Source organism: Chenopodium quinoa, unplaced genomic scaffold (assembly GCF_001683475.1).
Source record: "Chenopodium quinoa cultivar QQ74 unplaced genomic scaffold, ASM168347v1, whole genome shotgun sequence".
Lineage (NCBI taxonomy): Eukaryota > Viridiplantae > Streptophyta > Magnoliopsida > Caryophyllales > Amaranthaceae > Chenopodium > Chenopodium quinoa.
In genome coordinates, this window is record NW_018744311.1 from 2,140,962 (window position 1) to 2,160,371 (window position 19,410).

A 19,410-nucleotide genomic window follows, 5' to 3' on the forward strand; every position below is an offset into this window, starting at 1 on the left:
TACTCCCTCCATTTCATAATGTTAGATCATATGGAATCAATCACATAAAAGTAAAACATAATTTATAATTAGTTTACCTTATTTAACTTTTTTTGATTTTTTGTTAGGAAAGCACAAGTCATAATTGCATAATTTAAAGTAAAAATTTCTTTACTTAAAGTCATGTCATCAATCCACAATCAATTAATTCAAAAAAAAAAAAAATCAAATTTTAAATGAAATATATTCATTTTAAACGCCATTACGCCAAAGTATTATGAAACGGAAGGAGTATAAAATTATTTTTAGAATCTCGTAATTATTAATAGTTATCTTGTTTTCTACTCTACGACAAAGGATTGTTTCTAAGGTTTCATTAGGGTCAAATTGAAAAAGCCATAAAAACATGTCTTCTCCCTACAACCAAACATGGTAAATATTAGGTTTATTTGCAAACATTGTAAGTAAATAAGTTCATTTGTATATTATAAACATTGCAAACAAGTTCATTTATATATTTTAGGTTCATTTGTATATTGTAGATTTGAATTTTTATGATTTACCTTTCCTATTGCGATATTTTACAACTTATCGTCATCATATAATAATCCAAACCAAAACCTCAATTTAATAGTCCCACGACAACAACAATTAACGTGTGAAGAAGAAGAGGATACAAAATTTCCACAAGAAGAAACCAAACGATTCTTTGTCCCTACTTCCCAACTTCCCTAATCTTTCCTTGAACTAACAACAGTTGTTGACTCGACCGAGTTGTACACTTTCACCACTCACTCGACTCACCAGGCGCCAATTTCAATCAACCCAATCCAATCCCTCCAAAGATAAGGTTTTTACTCTCTACCCTTCTTCTTCTTCCTCTTTCTCTCTCCTCCATTGTTACACCTCCTTGAAGGAGGGAGAAGGAGACATCTTTCAATTCAATATCTTTGAAAACCCAATAAACCCAGAAAAACCCAGAAGCAGAAGAACAATTATGACGACATTGCAGGCTTCTCTTTTGTTCAAACCCCCAAATTATGTCCCTTTAATCAGTTTATCCCCAATTCTTCGTTTACGCCCTCTATTTTCTCATTCTTTTGCCCTAAACTATTGCATCTCTCGTTCTCGTAAATTTTCCATTAGTTGTTGCGCATTACACCCTCAAAACCCCCACATTAGCTCAAATTCTGACTCAATTGAAAAACCCAGCTCCTCGAATTCTGATTCTTTCCTTGAATTTGATGGTAAAAATGGGGACCAGGAGCTTGAAAACCCTAGTATTAGCAGTAGTAGTGATAGTGGTAATGAGGAAACTGCTTCAAGAATTGGGGAGAGAGAAAGTGAAGAGGAGAATGAGGGTTTTGTGGGGGAGAAAAAGGGGGAAGAGGGTAAATTGGCAATAGTGGTGTTTTTGGTGGGAGTTTGGGTCAATTTTAAAAAAAAGTTGGAGAACATTTGGTTATCTGGGTGGTTGAGTTGGTGGCCGTGGCAGCAGGAGAAACGGCTACAGCGTTTGATCGCCGAGGCCGATGCCAATCCGAATGATGCCGCCTTGCAGAGTTCTTTGCTTGCTGAGCTCAACAAGCATAGGTTGGAATTTGTCATGGGAATAGTAATTATCTGAATACTTTGATTTTTTATGTGTCTTTTTTTTTTTTTTTGCTTGAATACTGTGGCAATGTGGGTGAATGTGGTGATTGTGTTATTTGGAATTTGTTCAATATATGCAGGTTGAAATGATATTTTGGTTAATGTTTTTGGGTATGTGATTAGGTTCTGGCGACTAATTTGGTTTGCATTTGCTTTGAATTGTGACTAGTAGCCAATTGAACAGTTTTTTACTTGCTACTTTTTTAATTTGTTGACAGTGCTTAAGTGTTTAGACTTCTGTATCTTGAATGAGCAGAAGCTGTAACGTATATAAGGTTGGATCTTTTTAGTAGCAAAGGTTTATAGATTATATAGAGTACTTGAAATTTACCGTTGCTTCTTCATGTTTTAGTGTGTCCGAAAAACCTCACGTTTGGGATCATTTGAGCTACTTATTCTGAAATGCCTGAAAATAATAGCTCTATTTGCTACAAATGGGCTTAAAGGCTGAAATTTTGTTTCTTAAAGGTTTTAGAAGTTCATACAGCATTTAAGATTTCATCTTTTTCCCACCTATGGGATTCAGGAAAATTATACTGAATGGTGAAAAGCAAACTAAACTGCTTACAAGGAAGCTCTGCAGCATTGTACCGACTCTGTCTTGCATCTTCGTCCCATTTTGTAATTTGTTTTTATTTGTAGCTGCTAGGTTATCCTATCTCCTATTCTAAAATAAGAAGAAAAAAAATGTGATGTGTTTTTTGAATTGTCTTTTCAGCCCTGAATCTGTCATCAAGCGATTTGAACAAAGAGATCTTGCTGTGGATAGTCGAGGTGTCATAGAATATCTTCGAGCTTTGGTAGCTACAAATGCCATTGCTGAGTACCTTCCTGATGAGCAATCTGGGAAGCCGTCCAGTCTCCCTACATTGGTAACTTCCTATTCTTTTAAAGTACTACATGCTTTTGTTAAATTTCTGTTTGTAAAATGCAAATCTTAATGTTATGCTACTGCTCTTTTCTCTGTCTATGTGCCACTTCTGAGTTTCTTCCATCTGGCTTTGTCCAGTTAATATATGGATCTTGTAGAGCTTAATATGCTGTACAAAGTATTCTGACAACAAATATTTAGTGATTTAGTATAAAGTAATTGATGCCAATATTTGTTTGTCCTCGCATCAATTTACCTGAAAAACAGGTTAACCTTGTCAAGCCTTAGATGCAATAGACCTTCTCTTTTAGTCTTGTGCAAATCTTACTTCGACTTTTCCTTTTTTTTTTATAAAGTTTTGACCAGGAGCTCTGCTCTATGGACTTTGTTGAAGTGTGACTCATATTGCCATTTATATATTCCTGACATCAAAATATGTATGATAACAGATGCATTAGTTGTACTTACTAAAAAGTGGCATTAAGCGTGACATCTACTTACCTTAAATCAGTACAATTACGATATTTATACTCACCGAACTGTTACATGGTGGACCTCCTCTTCTACTGCTGTCTTCATGTCACTTGTGGTTTCTTATCTTTTGTTTTAACCAGTGACACCTTGTTAAAACTTGTTAAGTATGCCATTTATGTTTTTCTCATACATTAAAGTTGCAACTCTTGTAAGTACTAAGGATTGTAGGACTTAAATGTAAAAATTACAAATAATTGCATTGCTTTTACATCAATTTGCGCAAAATAAGTTTAATTCATGTCACTTAAATATACATTCTAGCTTACTTTTTATGAACTGCAAGGTTTGTGTAATTACTTTTGATTATCCACTCAATCGTATCCAGTTTAGTGTTAACTTGTCATCACCAGTATCTGTTTCTCATCAATCATGATCCTTCTTGTAGCTACAAGAGTTGAAACAACGTGCTTCTGGAAATACAGAGGAGCTTTCCTTTAACCCTGGAATATCTGAGAAGCAGCCATTACATGTGTTGATGGTAAGGTGGCCTGTTAGATAAATAGTCCTCTTTATGTATGAATTTGTGTTGTTTGAGGGCACTCAGCTATGGAAATTTTGTGAAACTGTACTGAAAGTTAGAAGTTATTGTCGCACATTCAATCAATCAATCAAAGCCTTAATCCCATAAAGTGGTGTCGGCTACATTGTCGCACATTGATTCTATTAAATATTTCAGTTGTTATATATGTCACAAACCTGAGACTATGATGCATATCCTGGTTTTGGATGAACATATAGTTTAAAAATTATGAACAAATATTCCAACGATTACAAGCATTTTTAATATGCTCATAGTATTTTAATTATATGCTCAATTTTTACTCAACAACAACAACAACAACAACAACAAAGCCTCATCATTTTTACTCCTGAAGTAAAAATAAAAAATAGAAAAGAAGACGAAAAAGGGAGTGTGATTTTATTTATTTATTTTTACTACGAACTATATAAATTTTGACTATATTATCACCCTGGACCAGGATGCACATCCTGTTTCAGGACCATGATACACTTAAGTTAAATATACTCCATACAATGTTTCTGTCACTAGTCATAACTCTCTATGGATTGTGTTTATTCAGGTTGATCCTAAGGTGTCCAACAAATCGTCTCGTCTTGCACAAGAGCTATTCTCTACTCTCCTCTTCACTATTGCTGTTGGTTTAGTTTGGTACAAGTTCTTTCGTGAGTCTGTTATATGTATTTATGGTCGCTAGTTATTGTGTAAAATTCTGCCTTGTGTGCAATCAAATTGATCTGTCCATCTATTGTCAGCTCCTCTTCAGCTTTGACACTAAGTGTTCATGCAATAGATTCCTGTCTTGAATTATTTCCATATTGGTATGCTCAGGATAATGGGAGCTACTGCACTTCAGAAGTACATAACTAGCTTAGGTGGTATAGGAACCTCTGGTGTTGGATCAAGTTCTTCGTACTCTACCAAGGAATTGAGTAAAGAAGTTGTTCCAGAAAAGGTATTAGCCTTTCCATAACATATCATCCTACTGTTTGGCTCATTAACACAGTAATATGATCAGTCTTCACAGTAATATGTTCCAGAAGAGATCTAATCCAGCTATATAAAAGTGATTTTTTGGATATTTGATCAATTGTGCTTCGTATATGATGGTTACTTGATGCAAGCTCTTCAAGAATCTGATGCAGAAGTTTTTTTCTGTTTAGCATATATTACCCTTTTTTAAAAAAATTATCATGCAGATTTATGAAGTAAAATGGATATTTACAATTTAGAACTTGTCATTTTTGGGTGCTGATTAGCTGGTTTTTTTTTATCAGAATGTCAAAACTTTTAAGGACGTTAAGGGCTGTGATGATGCAAAACAAGAGCTTGAGGAGGTGGTGGAATACCTCAAAAATCCTGCTAAATTTACTCGCCTTGGAGGGAAGTTGCCAAAGGTCTGTTAGAGCTTCAGTTTTGTGTGTATTGAATATGTTGCTTCTCCACTTAATGCCATCAAAATGTTTACCATTTACTTGGAGAACCCCTTTTAAAATCTTGGTTATACGTGATGAATTAGAGAACTTTACAGCTTATGATTTTTCAGTAGCTGAGTATACACTTAAACGTTGGGTACTGTTCTTAGTTTCTTACCTCTCCTCTTGCTCATGCTCTCTGTTACTGTTTTTTTTTTTTTTTTTTTTTTTCTTTTCTCTATACAAATCTGATGCCCATCTTTGTTTTCTGCTACTGGTTCTAAACTACCTTTCAAACTCTTCTCTTTCTCCTGTTTTCACTGCCTTGTCGTTCCAATATTTTTTTTTAGGAAATGGTACTTATTGCTATCCCTGGAGTAGTTGGTGGTAATAATGTGTATGTCTGTAAATTAATTAAGCTTCTAGATCCGACTTTCATTGCTATTGCTGTTCTCTGTAGCAACTTTTCTCTGAGCTACAACTAGTCCTCTGTTTGCCTGTCCATTGTGCCTTGCTGATGTGTACATGCTCCATCTTTAATTACTGTAGCACTCTTTCCAGCCACCTATTTTGCATTTGACTTCCATTTAGAGAGCCTACCCTCGACATTATAATGTCTGTGACGTTAAATATCTTCTATATCCTGCTGTCCTTTGATAGTATGCTTTGTCTATGTTGTCCCTTTGTCAAAACCTGCCCTGGTCCTCCTCTCCCAGACATATTTTTTTTTTTAAAAAAAAATTATTTAGATCATGACCATTTGTACTCTAGTCAACTATAGTGTTGGACTACATCAATGACTATTCATTGCTACACATGCCTCTGTTTTGTTTTAAGCAAAGTGTGGCAACATTGAACAAGAAATTTGAGCAGTATCTTGGCATAGAAAAAGGAATTGGTTGCTTAGCTAGGGAAGGTCTTCATGAAAAGATTATGTACTTTTGTATTGAACGCAGGATATAAGTGAGATTTCGAGTAAGTGTTTAGACAACAAGCATTGATTGATCTGCTGTGTTTTTACTTTTAGTTAAAAATAAATGTAAAAAAATAAATAAATAAATAAAATTCCACTGTGATCTTTAACAAATAACAACTCTCTGATAGTTTAAAGTTTAAATGTATGATCTTTTATATTTTGTTGTTACTACTGTTGGTGTTTTACGCTTTAGTTGTAGCCTGTACATAAACGTCTATTTATAATGGGTCAAAATACTAGAATTTCTATGTAAACACTTAAACAACAATCTGTATCTCTGATGTCAGGGAATTCTTTTGACTGGAGCTCCTGGTACTGGGAAAACACTGCTTGCTAAGGTACTTCTTTCTCAACCTTTTGGAGCTTCTTGAAAAGGAAATCACATATCTTAAAATGTTATGTGTTGCCTGAGTAGTTTAGTTGTGGTGCTTTGGATGGGTGCTGTTGTGTGTGATTCAAATTGCCGAACCGTATAACCAGCTGAAGGTTTATGCTCATGTGGGCATTTATGTAGAAGTTGAGGTTAACTGTTACTTAATGTGATATCTTGAATAGACTGAATTTTAAATCAATAGCTACAGATCTTTTATGCTCATGAGGATGCTTACAAAATCAAAATAGTGATGCATATTAGATTTTCTGAATAAATAACAGATAGGGGCTCCAAAATATATTCCGTAAGTTCTATGTTGTTGTTCAGTGTCAGTAAATGAAGCTAGTCTTAGACACATGTTCTCTTAGAGGAGCTGGTAATTTGATTATTCTGATTAGAAGGTGATTTATCTTCCAAGGGGTGATGTTGATGCTGATCTCATAACTATATGCATTTGCTGGTGAATTGTTAGATTCTGACGTGGAATGCCAACCCATATAAATTCAGCAAAACTGGTAACTTTCTATGGCAGGAAGTGGTAATTGTTAGATTGAAAATAGTGTTAATACAAATCCATGCCAGAGTCTGATGACCTTGTAAGAATAAGAGAAAAATCGAATATAGCAAACTTGGAGTCTTGGGACAGTGAATACGTAATGCTATTCTTTTTTATCATGTTTTGTGTATTACATGCTAAGTTGCTAACTTCTTCTCACGTCCCATAAATATTGCAACATTTGAACAGTTGAACTTTTACACTACTTACACTATTATGATTAATGCGCAAGGAAAAAGAGTCATGTGGGATCTTTTAGACTTGTTTGGATATATACTTTCAAAATACCAACTTTTAATACTATTTACCTACAGTTAATTATAGATAATTAATGTGTAAAGTTGTGCATTGGGATTTGGGAACTCTGAAACTCTATGTGATGCAATATAATGGAACGGAGGAAATACTTCTTAGGGTAGATATCCAAAGGTTGTCATAAACTCACACTTATCCCTTTATTATTGACTAATTTGTTTACTGTTCATAGCATGTGCTGTTTTTCTGTGATGCTCTTCTTTGAATTTTATTTAATAACTTTAAATGTAAATTTTTAAATCAGAGTTAGATCATCTACTCAATATGCTGATCCTCCATATATGGTCATGACCATATTCTAGTTCATCATGAACGGATGAACCTAGTCTATGTTACTTGGACTTTTCATTTTACAAGAAGTACCTGTGTTGGATCCTTTACACTCGGACATGAGTAGAACACTTTGACCCTTCATATTGGGCCAAAATCGTGGACAAATTTCTCATAAATAGGCGAGTTGAACATTTGGATACTTAACCATGTCGGGTATGAGTAACTAAGTTTGAGCAACATAGCTTGACCCTAATTACAAGTTTTTTTTTTTTGGAACTTTTAAAATTTTATAAGTTGCAATGCCTGAAATTCGTTCATCAAGTATGGAAATAGAAATTAGTAAGATCAATGTCAAAATGCTAGGTCACTTGCTCCCGCTAAGTTCGTTTAAGATTGATGCTTAAATGTTGAGTACTGGTTGTTAGGCTATTTCAAAGAATTAGCTTTTTAGTTTTTTTTACTAAGGTCTATTGTAGACAAAGGCACGAAGCTTCACATTGGCCTCTCTTATGATTAGAGCCTTTCCTGTGCCTGTGAAATAACACCTGAGTGCTTTGGCTTATTGTATATTACTTCTCTTTATGTCTAAGGCTGACAACTTGTTAATGCATCTGGAACTTTGAAGGCTATTGCTGGGGAAGCTGGAGTACCATTTTTCTACAGAGCAGGTTCTGAATTTGAGGAGATGTAAGTGTTTTATTATTGGTGGTTGCTTTTGTGGAAACTGCGTTTGATATGCTTTGATAACACTAACACATCTTGGAAGTAAATTAGTAAATTTTTTACAAGTCAAATGATCTGTGTAAATATTCCTATTGTATACTATGTTTTGTTCTGGAGTCACAAACTTGTACTGCGATGTAACTGCTCATAAAAGCAAGTTTTAAATTGGATTTTTTTTTTCCTTAAGTCTTAGTGTGCTCTCCTGAAATTGTCTTCTTTCATTTTGTGTGTGCCTTTTGCTACACACTGGATGGATGGTGGGTTGATTCTGGGAAATAATCATCCATGTTCTCAAGTTAAATAATAATTTGTTACTGCAGGTTTGTTGGTGTTGGTGCTCGACGAGTGAGGTCTTTATTCCAAGCAGCTAAGAAAAAGGTTTAACTTTAATGATTTACACTATCACTATGCTTTTCTGTCTGTTGATCTTTTGCGTTTTAGTAGCTGTCCTTCATAAATTCTTAACCTTTATTGCTATGAGGCCACAATTTTTTGTTTTTTTCGTTTTACTGAGTGAATATTATGATCCTTGTACTGAGGGTATATTAAGGTAGATATCTTGCTTGTTTAGGATCATTATTATAGCCCTCAAAGTTGGTTTATGTTGATTGATCACTATCAGTAGCCTCATTAGTATTATATCTTCAAACCCAATGTCTTAGGTTGACGGAGGCTTCCCTTTGAATTTAGAATTTCACTCTAGCCAAACATGAAAGAATTTCTTTTGGGGGGAGTTCAGCTAATGAGGATTTTGGGCATTTGATGCTTATTCTCAAGATTCATCCTGGGATTCACATATTGTCAAAGTAAACTTAAATACATTACTGTTTCTACAGGCTCCTTGCATAATTTTCATTGATGAAATTGATGCCATTGGATCAACTAGAAAACAATGGGAAGGACATACCAAAAAGACCTTGCATCAACTGCTTGTTGAAATGGATGGCTTTGAACAGAATGAGGTACATACTAACAGTTCACATTAATAGTGCAATATAAATTATGCAATATGCAGTAATTCTTAATTTGATATTTGATGCAGGGCATTATATTGATGGCTGCAACAAACTTGCCTGATATTCTGGATCCAGCTTTGACCAGACCCGGCAGATTTGATAGACATGTAAGCTCCATCATCTTGTTAAAACAACTGAAATTTACCTTAAGGTCATCTAAGAGGAATTAGTCTAGATTCTAGAAAGGTGTTGGCTGTTCTTTAGAGCAAGCAGGTGGCATTCCTTAAACCAAATAGATCATCTGGAGTTCCTTGATTTCTGGCATTTAGACCTGGACTTTGGTTTATTCTCATTTTTGTTTTATTTAAATCTTGAGTCCATTGTAGGTTTGAGCTGGGTATTGATGCTCTAAAATATCCAACTTAGCTAACCTTGGACAGCACACTTGTACTAGATTCAGGTACCCCCAATATTAGTCCATATGGTCTGAATTGTAAAGAATACTTATCAATGTTGTCCCAAGCTAGACAACTTGGGGTATCCGAATGGCTAAATTCACAGCCAACTGTCAAAAAACTGAAAAAAGTCTGGATACTTGTTCTGACAGAAGTCATGGCCCATCTTATCAGAAAATAAATCTCATTTCGTGAAAACATAAGCCCTTATTTAAAAGATCAAATAGTAGTTTTCCGTCTTGTGATTGAAATGTTTGCTAAAATATTAAACAAGGTTTAAGAATAAATGTTCCTCATAAATCAGAACCAATACAGTTCACTAACATGCCATTATTTTTAGATTGTTGTTCCCAGTCCAGATGTACAGGGTCGCCAAGATATTCTAGAGCTTTATTTACAGGATAAACCAGTTGCAGATGATGTCGATGTCAAAGCAATTGCTCGGGGTACCCCAGGATTCAATGGGGCAGGTAACTTTATGTCTGTTTTCCATCACACTAAATAATTCCACACATTTCCAAGTTTTGGATGTCTGAGTCAATAAGACAAATGTTTCCTGTGACTTTTCTACATTACCTTGTGGTAACTCTTCTCCAGATCTGGCTAATTTGGTCAACATAGCCGCCATCAAGGCTGCAGTGGAAGGTGCTGAAAAATTGACATCTTCTCAGTTGGAGTTTGCAAAGGACAGAATATTAATGGGTACAGAGCGAAAAACTATGTTCATAACTGAGGATTCCAAAAAGGTGAGTACATAGCTTATGAGAAACTTGTACCAAAATGGTCAGACTAGAAAGATAGTATATCTTGAAGACACTTATAGGAGTTAATTAGTTAAGTTAATAGGGATGTAATTGGCATATTTTTTTTTAGAAGATAGATCCTTCTACCGCCTCACTGGGTATGGTCATCTACAAAATCATCTTACACTTACAATTTTGCGAGTAGTTGCACCTTTTGTATAGGGGGAATAGAGTGATGCTTTTAGCAAAGTTCTGTGCATAGTGTCAATTAATTACAGTAGACTACAAAATACACATGCAAAACAACTAAACAAGGGCAGAAGGACCCCCCCCCCCCCACACACACACACACACACAAAAAAAAAAAAAAAAAAATTGGGGCCTCACTGCTCCAATTGTACTTGAATCACTAAATTATCTACAAGGGAACAAAAATTTTCAGTTCACAAAGATGAATAGCAGAATAAAGAACATAGGATTACAGTAATTCTAATGGATGCATATGTAGCACAAAAGAAATGAATAAACAAGCTATTATCTACTTGCCCTGTCTGCAGCTTACTGCGTACCACGAGAGTGGCCATGCAATTGTAGCTTTGAACACGGAGGGCGCTCATCCCATCCATAAAGCTACAATTATACCACGTGGATCTGCTTTAGGGATGGTCACACAACTGCCTTCAAATGACGAGACCTCAGTTAGCAAAAGGCAACTATTGGCCCGACTTGATGTTTGTATGGGAGGTAGGGTAGCAGAGGAGCTTATATTTGGTCAAGATTACATTACAACTGGAGCCAGTAGTGACCTTAACACGGCCACAGAGCTTGCTCAATATATGGTATGGCTTGGTAAAACTTTTGTTTAGCCATCTTGTTAGAAAGGAAGTACTGGTCTTTAATTTAATTTTATACCCAACAAATTAGTTAATACAGAGTATTCATCGCATATAATAAATGCTAGCCCATTGTTTGATTTGCAAGGTAACAAGCTGTGGGATGAGTGATGCAATTGGTCCTGTTCATATCAAAGAAAGGCCAGGTTCTGATATGCAGTCCCGTATTGATGCAGAGGTCAGTTTAAGAATTCCAAATACTACTATGTAGTTAAGTTGTTGGCGTGATGACCAATACTCTACTGGTTATTGTGCAATAGGTTGTCAAACTCCTTAGAGACGCATATGATCGCGTGAAGTCCTTGCTAAAGAAGGTTAGTTAAAAAAAAATCCTTATCAATTAGCTATCTCCCTACTAGTGACAGTGCTTGAGATTTCATTAATAAAAAGACAATACGTTATTTTTGTGTTTAAGATATATATATATATATATATACCCTAACCGGTTTTGAAAAATCATCCGGAGAAACTTATGAATTTCATCTTCTTCGGTTGTGCTTTCCTACTATTTGGCACATTCATCATTGTCTCAATGGTCGGGTGAAATTGATCAACATTATAGTCATGATGTTCCATTTTCGATGATTATTGTTTAAAATGTGTAAATTACATTGATCGGTAGAGACATTTTAACTATTTCCTTGATCTTCTACATTTGTTAAAAATTTATTGTATCGAGAATTTTCTCCATTCCATTCCTAGAACTCTTTAAGTTCATCCATTCTATCTTCAACTTCGTTAGCCCGAAAATCAATTATGGTCAACATTGAAAAAAATGTTATAATCTTAATCGTATCATTAAGATTCCAATTCTAATTAATTGTATCATGTAAAATTGTGTTGCGGCATCCCAATATAGTTTAAATCTAAAGTAAAAAGAAATTTAGAATAATAGCATACAATTTCTATTGCAACATCTTTAGTAGACTTCTTTGCTACATTAGGCTTCTTCTCAACTTTCTCAGTAGACTTTTTCTTGGGCGACTTCTTCCTAACATCATCCATAAAGACTTTTTTTAGCGGCTTCTTCCCAACATCATCTAACACTTTTCCAAGGGCGGTTTCTTTCCAACATCATCATCGGTAGGCTTCTTCCTGGTGGCATGTTTATGTGGGAATTGTATTATATTATTAGGGAGTCATGTACTTTTTATGTATAACAAATATTACATGACCTAAATTACATATAAATAGCGTATGACTCCTTAATAATATGGTACAATTCCCACGTAAACATGCCACCTAAGAAAAAACCTACCGTTGACGATGTTGGGAAGAATCCGCCCTAAAGGAAGTCTATTGATGATATTAGAAAGGTGTTTGATGATGTTGGGAAGAAGCAGATCAAGAAAGAGTGTGTGGATGATGTTAAGAATAAGTCGCCTAAGAAGAAGTCTACTCATGAAGTTGAGAAAAAGCTTGATGTAGCAAAGAAGTCGGCTAAAGATGTTGCAATTGAGGTTGGATTGCTATTATACTAATTTTCTTTTTACTTTTGATTCAACTTATATTGGGACGCCACACCACAATTTTGCAAGATACAATTGATTAGAATTTTAGTTGTACGATTAACCAATTATAACATTTTTTTTTTAAGTAGAATTTAGTTGATTTTCGGGCTAGCGAAGTTGAGACATGGTATGAATGAACTTCCAAGAGTTTCGGGAATAAAATGAAGTAGATTCTCGATACAATAATTTTTTTTACCAATGTAGAAGATCAAATAAATAGTCTAAATGTCTCCATCGGTCAATGTTATTCACCCTTTTTAAACAATGATGATGGTAAATGCAAATTCCAACATCATAACTATAGTGTTGATCAATTCACCCAACCATTGAGACAATGATGTATATGCCAAGGGAAAGCACAAATGAAGAAGATGAAATTCTTAAATGTCTCTATATGATTTTTCAAAATCGGCTAGGGCATTAATTTAAATACGTAGTATAATTATATAAATCTTAAACCAAAAAAATAATGTATTATGCTTTGAGTATGTGACCCATACCTTTACTGGGTCTGGCACAAGTGCTCAAGATTATTCTACTTGGACTCTCCACTTCAAGTGTGTGACCCATACCTTCACCTGCACAAGTACTCGTGTCCAAGTAACTTAGCTTCTTTCTCCTTTTAATCTAGACTAGATTTATTCTTAACTGTGCTGACATTTTTCCAGCATGAGAAGGCATTGCATGCTCTAGCTAATGCTCTATTGGAGTACGAGACACTTAGTTCCGAAGACATAAAACGTATTCTTCTTCCATATCGAGAGGAAAGCCAGCTGGTGGAGCAGCAAGAACAACAAGAAGGAGAGCTTGTCTTGGTCTAAAAATCAAATTCCCCTATTCTGTGTTATTGAAGAATTATACTGTGGAGCTGCTGCCTGTTGAGGAACAAGCAGATCGGAGGGCTGACTGCTCGGGCCATCATTGTATATTGTACACTAACATACAACCTTGATACACTAAGGCAGCTACAACGATTCCTTTGCTAATGGTTGTCTTTGTTGTATTGTCCAATGGATTTGCCACGCCGATCATCTTTGCAGACTACTTTTACAGAGAACTTCTAGGCTCTCAGCGAAAATCGTGGGGCTTGCAAAAAAAAACTTAGTATCTAGGGGAAATTCTGTGTAACTTATTATTTTTTTCTATATCTTGGTAGATTGATTAGCAGAAATTGTCCATATAGCCGGGTCAGCAAATATTCTCATACATCCAGACATTCCCAATTATATACGACACATTCTTCGTATTTCAAATTTGATACTTTTATAAATTGAATAAGAAAGAGTCTATTTTGTTATATGAACTGATGTATTATTAATACGAGTATTATTATTTCAGTTTTTTTTTTTCATTCCACCGTAATGGATAGAAGCGAGTACAGAGAACATTAAATATTGTACATTCTTCAACAAATACGAGTTTAGAGAAGCTAACCAAGCAGCGGATTGCTTTGTTAACGTAGGACAAATGATTATAATTTTGTCAAATCACTTCTCTTTCAAGTGTTTCAACGAATAGCGATTTAAAATTCCCCTTTGTTATTAAAGTACACAAAAATATCTCAAAAATAATGCTGAAATTACGTCAATTACTATTTTAAAAAAGGCTTGGGGACCAAACTATTAGGATAAGAAAGTCATTTGACATATCCACTAGTACGAATTACATCCCTACCCTCTTATACGTATAACATTTAATTTTCTACCAATAATCGTACGCTAAAGGAAAAACATTGCGTAAACAATTCTAAATCATCATTTTTGATGTAATTAAGAAAATGAAATAAATGATTTCTTTAAATCTTTCCCCCAAAAAAGATCCTTTGGAAATTCAATTAAACAATTGAGCTATTCCAATTTCCAAATGTAGTTGAATGGGTAAAATTGTAAATAATTGCCTAAGCCTAAGATAGATATAGATAGGTAGATTTGTCTAGGAACAGAGTACTTAAACTTATAATAATAATTAAAAGTGGATGCCTCTCCATTATCTGAACATAACAACCTGCTCCTCTGCATCATTCACCTATAAAAATAATTAATTAAATAAATAAATATCAACCGTCGCTTTTATTTAGACGGCTAAGGCGCTAACTTAAACCAAGCTGACCCATATAAGGTTTCGACTCAATAGAGCTATTCTTCTTACCTTACTAAATAGTACATGGCTTTAGTGATAATAAACCGAGTAATAATAATACCAAATAATAATGGAAGAATATTAAAATAAGAAGAAAAAAACTGCAATCACAAGTAGGAAAAGACTAGTAGAACTAAATATGGGGGCCCGTAACACTTTATACTCTGTTAAAAGGGACACCCACCTCACGATGTGCTAGAACAGTTCCATCTAGAAGCTTCTCGGAAATTCTACAACTTTGACAATGAATTTCAATAACCTGTACACTTTCTTTAAGGGAAGAAGGGGTGAGGGGTGAAGGTGATGGGTGAGAACTTAGCTAATCGAAGGCGGCCACCGCTAACGCTAAGGTACCGAAAGCATGGTGAGACTAACTACAAGATGTTCTTAGGAGAGTTATCCTCAGATCACTAGCTAACAAAAGATTAAAAGAGAAAAAAAAAATGACCATAAGTTTATGACAACAATGACAGTAATTCACAAATGACGATAAATTTATGGTGAACTGAGAAACACTACTTACAAGCCTCCCTATACCCTAATGTCATTAATTGACTACCTATCAGAACACCTCTATAATTCTCTCCACAGAAGCTATAATACGATGACAAAAGATCTACAATCACCCGTTTAATCACATGTTTATATACAACTATAAAGCATGGACGCACAGAATGAGACTGTAAAGACTTGAGAACGACACAGGTTTCCAATTCTTTTCCTCTTCCATGAACGTTTATAACACACTTCTAAAAGTTGTGATTCTTGGACTGCCTAAAGGCGGAAGTTCGTAAACAGGAACTACAGACAGCAGTCATATCTAGCAGATGGAAGAACCAGTCAACCCCAAGGCCTCTGCAATCCGAACACCTTGGTAGCTTCATTCATGGAGAGAAAATATATCCTCCCATCACATCAGGCTTCTAATCACATCCTATCAATAGGCTCAGTTCTGTCTTGTACAGCCAAACGTTCAGAGACATCAGCAAGAGACTTAAGATTGCACTTGATCAAAGCTTCAACAAAAAAGCATGTTTCATCCTTGGTGTTGCCTTCAGGTACATCAACCACAAATGACTCGATCACCATTGTCCCAGGCCTTCCCTCAATGATCTCCGGATGTAGAGACACCACAGAAGAGTAGTTCTGAACAAGAGAAACGTGACTTAGACAAGGTAAAACTCACTACATACAAAAGGATACATAAAAGTAAAGGCAACAGAAGAAGGTAGGATAAAGATTCCCAATAAACTCTTTTCTTTTCTGCAATAATCTTATGAATTGGGGAAGTTGCCACCAAGTATTCAACCAAAGATTCCTAACATATGACTACACAGTAAATACCTAGTAAACCCTAATTCCAATGCTACTCACCAGGCAGTCTTAGTTTTTTGTCCTACACTGTATATGCCAAAAAGGCAGGCGTCCAAAATAAAATAAACTCCAAACTATTTCATTTTAAGAACAATTTTATGAGCATATATCGCCAACCAAAAAAATAATCATACATCGAAGATACAATAACATGAAAAAAGAACCTTGATACAACCCCTGGGTAGAATACTAGAAGAGATAACACAAGGGAAGGTTATGGATGAGGACCTAATTATGTTAAATGTTCTCCAACAACCAAACATCCCTCTGAATTGAATTCAAAGGCCTTGCAGGTAACAAAATTACCAACAATAATAACATAATACAAAGGACTTGCAGGAAACAAATTGACCAAAAATAATAACAAATGCAGAGGCTCTGCAAGCGAACAAAATGACCTACAATTAAAACATAGTACAAAGGCCATTAAGGAAACAAAATTACCTTCAATAATAACAAATGCAGAGATCTTGCAGGTGAACAAAACGACCAACAATACTAAATAAAAAAAAAAAATGCAAAGGACTTGCAGGTAAAAATGTCATGACCTACCATGATAACAACAATCAATATCTGTATTCAGCATCCTCTTCCCTTTTTCTCCACCGATAGTTAAAATGAACATATGCCATAGACCATAACAAGATGTTGGATACCATCAGTTAATCAAATATGCGATATAACCAACTCAGAGTATAGAACCACCACCCCCCCCCCCCCCCCCCCACACACACACACACGGGAAAAAAAAATGTAGTCCTGCACTGAAACTAAATCACTCCAAGACATTCATTCATCATCATATAGAACAGGATCGACTTTGAATATTTCAGAATAATTAACAAAGAATTAAATGATTAAAGGTGTTTCTGAAACCCAAACCGATACACCATTTCCCCAAATACGCACAGAGCTACAAATACACATAATAATGCAAGGGATCATAAAGTGGAAGTGTCATACCTTTAGCCTATGATCTCCGCCAACAATCCTGATACTAAGAACATGCTCATTGTCATCCAGAACCTCCAACCTCTCAGTGCTCGTAGTCGCTGGCAGCCCTGATTTAACATCGACCTCCCTTACACTTCCAATCTCAAGATTTCCCTGCACCACGCATCTGCTGATAAATGGCTTATACTTCTGGGGTTGATCAAATCTCCTCACTAAAGACCAAACCTGACATGCAAACACTACATTAATAGAAGAACACACACAGATAATCATACACAACTTCTAACAGAATTCGACAAACACTAATCGCATCCATATGAGCAACATGATCAATCTTCGATATGACTTCAAATTCTAACTACATAATCCCAACTTCATAACCATTATCCATAATCAGAAGGGCAATAATTTCTACTCTTTCCTCCCATTTCAAAGGTATCAAAAATAGTTGAAACAATTGCTAACTAATCAGTCCAAAAGTAGAAACTTCTTTATAACACAGCCAGTTATTTATGAAATTCAACCACATTTCCTTTTAATCTGCGATATGATTTATTCCACAACTATGAACAAATAATATCCCAGATTTTAATATTCTTTTTTTTTTTTTTTTTTTACCAAAAATTGATCCCAAGATTATATGCTCAATTCCCAAGAAAATTAATGCTTCATTAATCAAACTACAAAATACGTATTACCAATTAAATAAACCCCATATTTACTAAATTCTACAACAACAAATGGATCAAACTAAATAAACACACCCAAAACATCAAATTCAAACACCCCCAAAATCAAGAATCAAAATCATGATATAATCTGGATCCATCAAACCAAATATAATCAAAGAAAAACCAAAACAAACAATCAAAAACAACAAAGAAAAATCATCAAAACAAAAATTAAAAAATAATTACCAAGTGAACAGGAGCTTTAATGTGCTTGATTAAAACAGAGCTACATTGATTATCAGCAGGTTCATGCTTATGATGTATCTTAATGTACTCTTCTTCAACTCCACCATATCCGTTTCCGTTCATCATCCCCTTTAACTTTCTCTTGAAGAAGACGAAATTGAAATTCAACCCTAAAATCACCGATTAAAACTTCGCCGGAAAGTAATCTCCGGTGGTCGGAAAATCGGCGATTGAATCGATAAACAAACGAGTTGACTCAGTAGAAAATATTAACGCGCTTCTACCACCATAGCCAAACAATCTCAAGCTTTCTCTCTCTTCGCTATCAATTTTCTCTCTCCTCTTCTTCTTCTCTTATGAGTGTTTGTTTTTACTCCACTTTTTTTTTCCTTTTTTTTTTTTTTTTTGATGTCTGCTTTTCTCGAAGTCTCAACCTCATCGCCTGGGATTAAAAAAGAAGTTAGGCAAATAAAGACAATGAATATTTTATTAAAAATAAATTAAATTGTTTTTTTGGACAGGAAAAGGATAAATTAATTTTGTTACTGAGGGGGTATTAATGTAATTTTAATTGGGAGAGTATGGAATTGACGAAATTACCCTTGTGTGCGCGTCTTTTTTGTGTTTTGTCTGTTTGTGGATTTGGTAAATCTGGTCAAGGCTATTGGTTGAGATTTGATGTTGCTTATTGTGGTAGGTTTGGCTTAACTTAACCATCTTTCATAGCCTCAAATTAGTCCTCTTTTGGAAATTTTCACTTAGGAAGTCCTTTACCTTCTAAAGTATCTTAGAATTTATTTCTTACTAGTTTGAATTAAATGGTGGGGTTGCGATTTTTACGGATCTGTGTCGTGTGAGTTTCAGAATCAGTTATTTTTCCAACGTTGTTTGTGACTGATTTGAGTTCTCAATCTAACAGCTATTTTTTGCTAAATCTAAAAATTCCAACTCACTTGTTCCTTAAGGGTGATGTTAGTTAGTTTTCTAACACATTGTTGGTGTTTGACAGGTTGTGTTGTGTCTTGCGTGCTATAGTTTTCTATGTCTCTGTGACATTGTCGGTTTATTACATACGTTTGCTGTCACAAAACACTTAAATAAGTTTTAAATGCTTGCTCATGTGATATCAATAAGGTAGATAAAAAATGAATTTGACTTCTAATTTATTATTGTTAGCTTTACCATGATGTCTTCGGTGTGATCAGGCAACAAAATAAATTTAGTTGCATCCTTTATTGTGAATTAAGTAACTGTGAATTGAGTTACGGCTTTATTACATG

The 19,410-nt window shown here is 34.9% G+C and overlaps 2 protein-coding genes across 2 annotated transcripts; one reads left to right on the forward strand and one right to left on the reverse strand.

Annotated features, from left to right (window-relative positions):
- Positions 1-655: 655 nt before the first annotated feature.
- LOC110696074 (ATP-dependent zinc metalloprotease FTSH 11, chloroplastic/mitochondrial-like) lies at positions 656-14,045 on the forward strand. Its single transcript, XM_021873344.1, has 17 exons — positions 656-1,572; positions 2,351-2,504; positions 3,423-3,515; positions 4,120-4,208; positions 4,389-4,512; positions 4,835-4,954; positions 6,236-6,286; positions 8,091-8,152; positions 8,509-8,566; positions 9,025-9,150; positions 9,231-9,311; positions 9,940-10,069; positions 10,197-10,345; positions 10,900-11,181; positions 11,324-11,413; positions 11,496-11,549; positions 13,415-14,045. Exons 1-17 carry the CDS (start codon positions 977-979, stop codon positions 13,565-13,567), a joined length of 2,412 nt encoding a protein of 803 aa, XP_021729036.1. The 5' UTR covers positions 656-976; the 3' UTR covers positions 13,568-14,045.
- A 1,227-nt stretch (positions 14,046-15,272) lies between these two features.
- Positions 15,273-18,588, reverse strand: LOC110696075 (abscisic acid receptor PYL8-like). Its single transcript, XM_021873345.1, has 3 exons — positions 18,131-18,588; positions 17,223-17,438; positions 15,273-16,031 (listed from the first exon to the last, which is right to left on the reverse strand). The coding sequence occupies exons 1-3, from the start codon at positions 18,254-18,256 to the stop codon at positions 15,813-15,815; spliced, it is 561 nt and encodes a 186-aa protein (XP_021729037.1). The 5' UTR covers positions 18,257-18,588; the 3' UTR covers positions 15,273-15,812.
- Between the last annotated feature and the right edge of the window lie 822 nt (positions 18,589-19,410).

Bases quoted from the DNA above. Each gene is read 5' to 3' on its own strand.
- LOC110696074 (XM_021873344.1), top strand. From the start codon at position 977: ATGACGACATTGCAGGCTTCTCTTTTGTTCAAACCCCCAAATTATGTC. The intron at 6,287-8,090 runs GTACTTCTTTCT...GGAACTTTGAAG, and splicing joins GGAAAACACTGCTTGCTAAG to GCTATTGCTGGGGAAGCTGG. The intron at 9,312-9,939 runs GTAAGCTCCATC...CATTATTTTTAG, and splicing joins CCGGCAGATTTGATAGACAT to ATTGTTGTTCCCAGTCCAGA.
- LOC110696075 (XM_021873345.1), bottom strand. From the start codon at position 18,256: ATGATGAACGGAAACGGATATGGTGGAGTTGAAGAAGAGTACATTAAG. The intron at 17,439-18,130 runs GTAATTATTTTT...TTTGCATGTCAG, and splicing joins TTAAAGCTCCTGTTCACTTG to GTTTGGTCTTTAGTGAGGAG. The intron at 16,032-17,222 runs GTATGACACTTC...TCTCTTGTTCAG, and splicing joins GCGGAGATCATAGGCTAAAG to AACTACTCTTCTGTGGTGTC.